At 45.2% G+C, this 2,188-nt stretch overlaps 1 protein-coding gene across 1 annotated transcript in view; it reads left to right on the plus strand.

Moving 5' to 3' along the window:
- Positions 1-1,727, plus strand: part of RNFT2 (ring finger protein, transmembrane 2) — a 30,917-nt gene extending 29,190 nt beyond the window's left edge. The window contains exon 9 of the mRNA XM_015413429.1: positions 1,258-1,727. Within this exon, the coding sequence (XP_015268915.1) occupies positions 1,258-1,392 (135 nt within the window). The 3' untranslated portion in view covers positions 1,393-1,727. The remainder of the gene's footprint in view (positions 1-1,257) is intronic.
- Positions 1,728-2,188: the final 461 nt, after the last annotated feature.

A 2,188-nucleotide genomic window follows, 5' to 3' on the forward strand; every position in this document is an offset into this window, starting at 1 on the left:
TAAAGGAGATTAGACAGTTTCATGGAGGAGAAACAGGGCTGTCTCCTTCTCCAGGATTCTTCTAGTAGGGCTTGCCCTGGAGGAAGGATCCCGGACAAAGTCCCTCAATGTCTGCTGGCCGTGACGACTAAAGTGAACCTCCACATCCAGTGGCAGTAAACCTCTGAATACCATTGGGGGGGGGGGCAAAGGTGCCCTGTTTGTAAGATTTCTATAGGCCTCTCTGGTTGGCCATGGTGTGAAACAGGATAGTGGACTAGTTGGGCCATTGATCTGCTCCAGTGTGGTTGCTCTAAAGCCAGTGTGGTTAAGAGTGTCAGACTAGTCTCTGGGAGACCAAAGTTTGAATCCCTGCTTGTGCCACGGAAGCTTGCTGGGTGACCTTGGGTCACTCACACTCGCTCAGCCTAATCTACTTCACAGGGTTGTTGTGAGAATAAAATGGAGGCGATGAGAATGATGTAAGCTGTCTTGGTTCCCCATTGGGTAGAAAAGTGGGATAGAAGCGAATCAAATGAATAAATAGTTCTTAACTGCAATGCAACAGTTAGTGACCATAGAATCCAACATGCTGAGACTCGTGGAATTCTTTTTGTCATTACTGTTTACTTCTTTAAAGCAGGTTGCTAGTCCTCATGACACTGGAGAGAAACCTAAAAGCACGTGGGCACTCTCAGTAGCCAGGGAGGCCCTAAGCAGGATTTCCAGAGCCTAAGCCACAGTATCCTTTCTTGCCCTTCCCCATGGCTTGATGAGATTCGCCACCTGAGGGGGGCTTATTTTGGTGGAAAAGGAGCAACAAAGTGTTTTAGATAAATAATACCAAATTGCTTGATTTGCTTAATATAGGCGACGTTTGTAAGAATCCATCTTGGTGCAATATTTTGGAGTCTTTGGTTCAAAAATGGTGTGTCTGTGTGGAACCCACAGAAAATCTCCATTAACAGACACGGGGTGGTTTTCACTGGTTTCCCCTTGTGGGGAAGACTTGCAATGCCCCCTGATGCCTTTCCTGGGGCAGGATCTCCTGTTCCTCAGGAGCAGAATTTCAGGAATCATTTTAGGCTGGAGGGGGATGGGGGAGGCAAGGGAGTCTCTTTCCGCTGAAGCCTAATACATTAATGAATTTCTGCTGTTGGGTGTGGCCTATTATGCTAATGAGTTCCTGCTGGGCTTTTTCTACACACAAAAAGCCCTGATGGTATCCAAGCCACTGAATTTACAGAGTCCTGTCCCCCCCCCCTCGTGTCTTGGCAGCATGTATTTTGTGAAGAGTGCCTCTGCCTTTGGTTTGACCGGGAGAAGACCTGTCCACTCTGCCGTTCTGTGGCTGTGGAAACTGTGCGCTGCTGGAAAGATGGCACCACTTCGGCTCATTTCCAAGTTTATTAACTTCCGGGCTGTTCCGGAGTCTTACTCAGAACTCAGTGAAGATACCAGACAGTCACACTGCATCCCTCTCAGAGCCACTTTACACATTCACCTTACACTGTGGTTAGCCTCCCACATGTATTGCTTCCCCAATATAAATTTATTTATATGCTTATTGTATTTCTGTACCACTTTACCTTGCTCCTCAAAGCATTCACTACGCTACTAAATGCGCCTGTTCCCTCTAGCTTTTCTTGTTTTGTTATCTTGTCTCTTGTTTTGTTCTCTTTGTCAATCAAAGTCTGTTCTGACTCCCTCTTTCAGCTTTTCTCTTCAGTTTTAGCCCTTTCCTCAGTTCTCACGCTCTCCTTTCTTCTTCTCTCTGATTTGAGGACAGCTGTATCACATTAAAGGCAGGGAAGAGAGGGAAGTAATCCTCCCAAAGTTCAGCATATGGATCTGTTGTAGGCAAAGGGTGTAAATAAAAACTCTGGTAAATGAAAAATACAGAATTTTTAAAAACCCTCATGGATCCAGCTCCTCCCACACATCTTGTCCTGGAGAAGGTCCCTTGAGGGAGAAGCAGAGATCTGTGGTCATTTCAACCACAGTTTAAAAAGTTATACATTCAGTTTCAGTTTGCTGCTGTTGTTCAGTCGCACAGTCGAGTCCGACTCTTCGTGACCCCATGTTTCAGTTTAGTTTATTGTAATTAGCCATTGGCCGTTACAAGATTGCAAAATACAAATTGTGAACAAGCTAGGTTAATATCAGAATATACAAAAGTGCCAGAAATCAATAACAAAATACGACTAAT

This window comes from Gekko japonicus, unplaced genomic scaffold (assembly GCF_001447785.1).
Source record: "Gekko japonicus isolate JY-2015 unplaced genomic scaffold, Gekko_japonicus_V1.1 scaffold85, whole genome shotgun sequence".
Lineage (NCBI taxonomy): Eukaryota > Metazoa > Chordata > Lepidosauria > Squamata > Gekkonidae > Gekko > Gekko japonicus.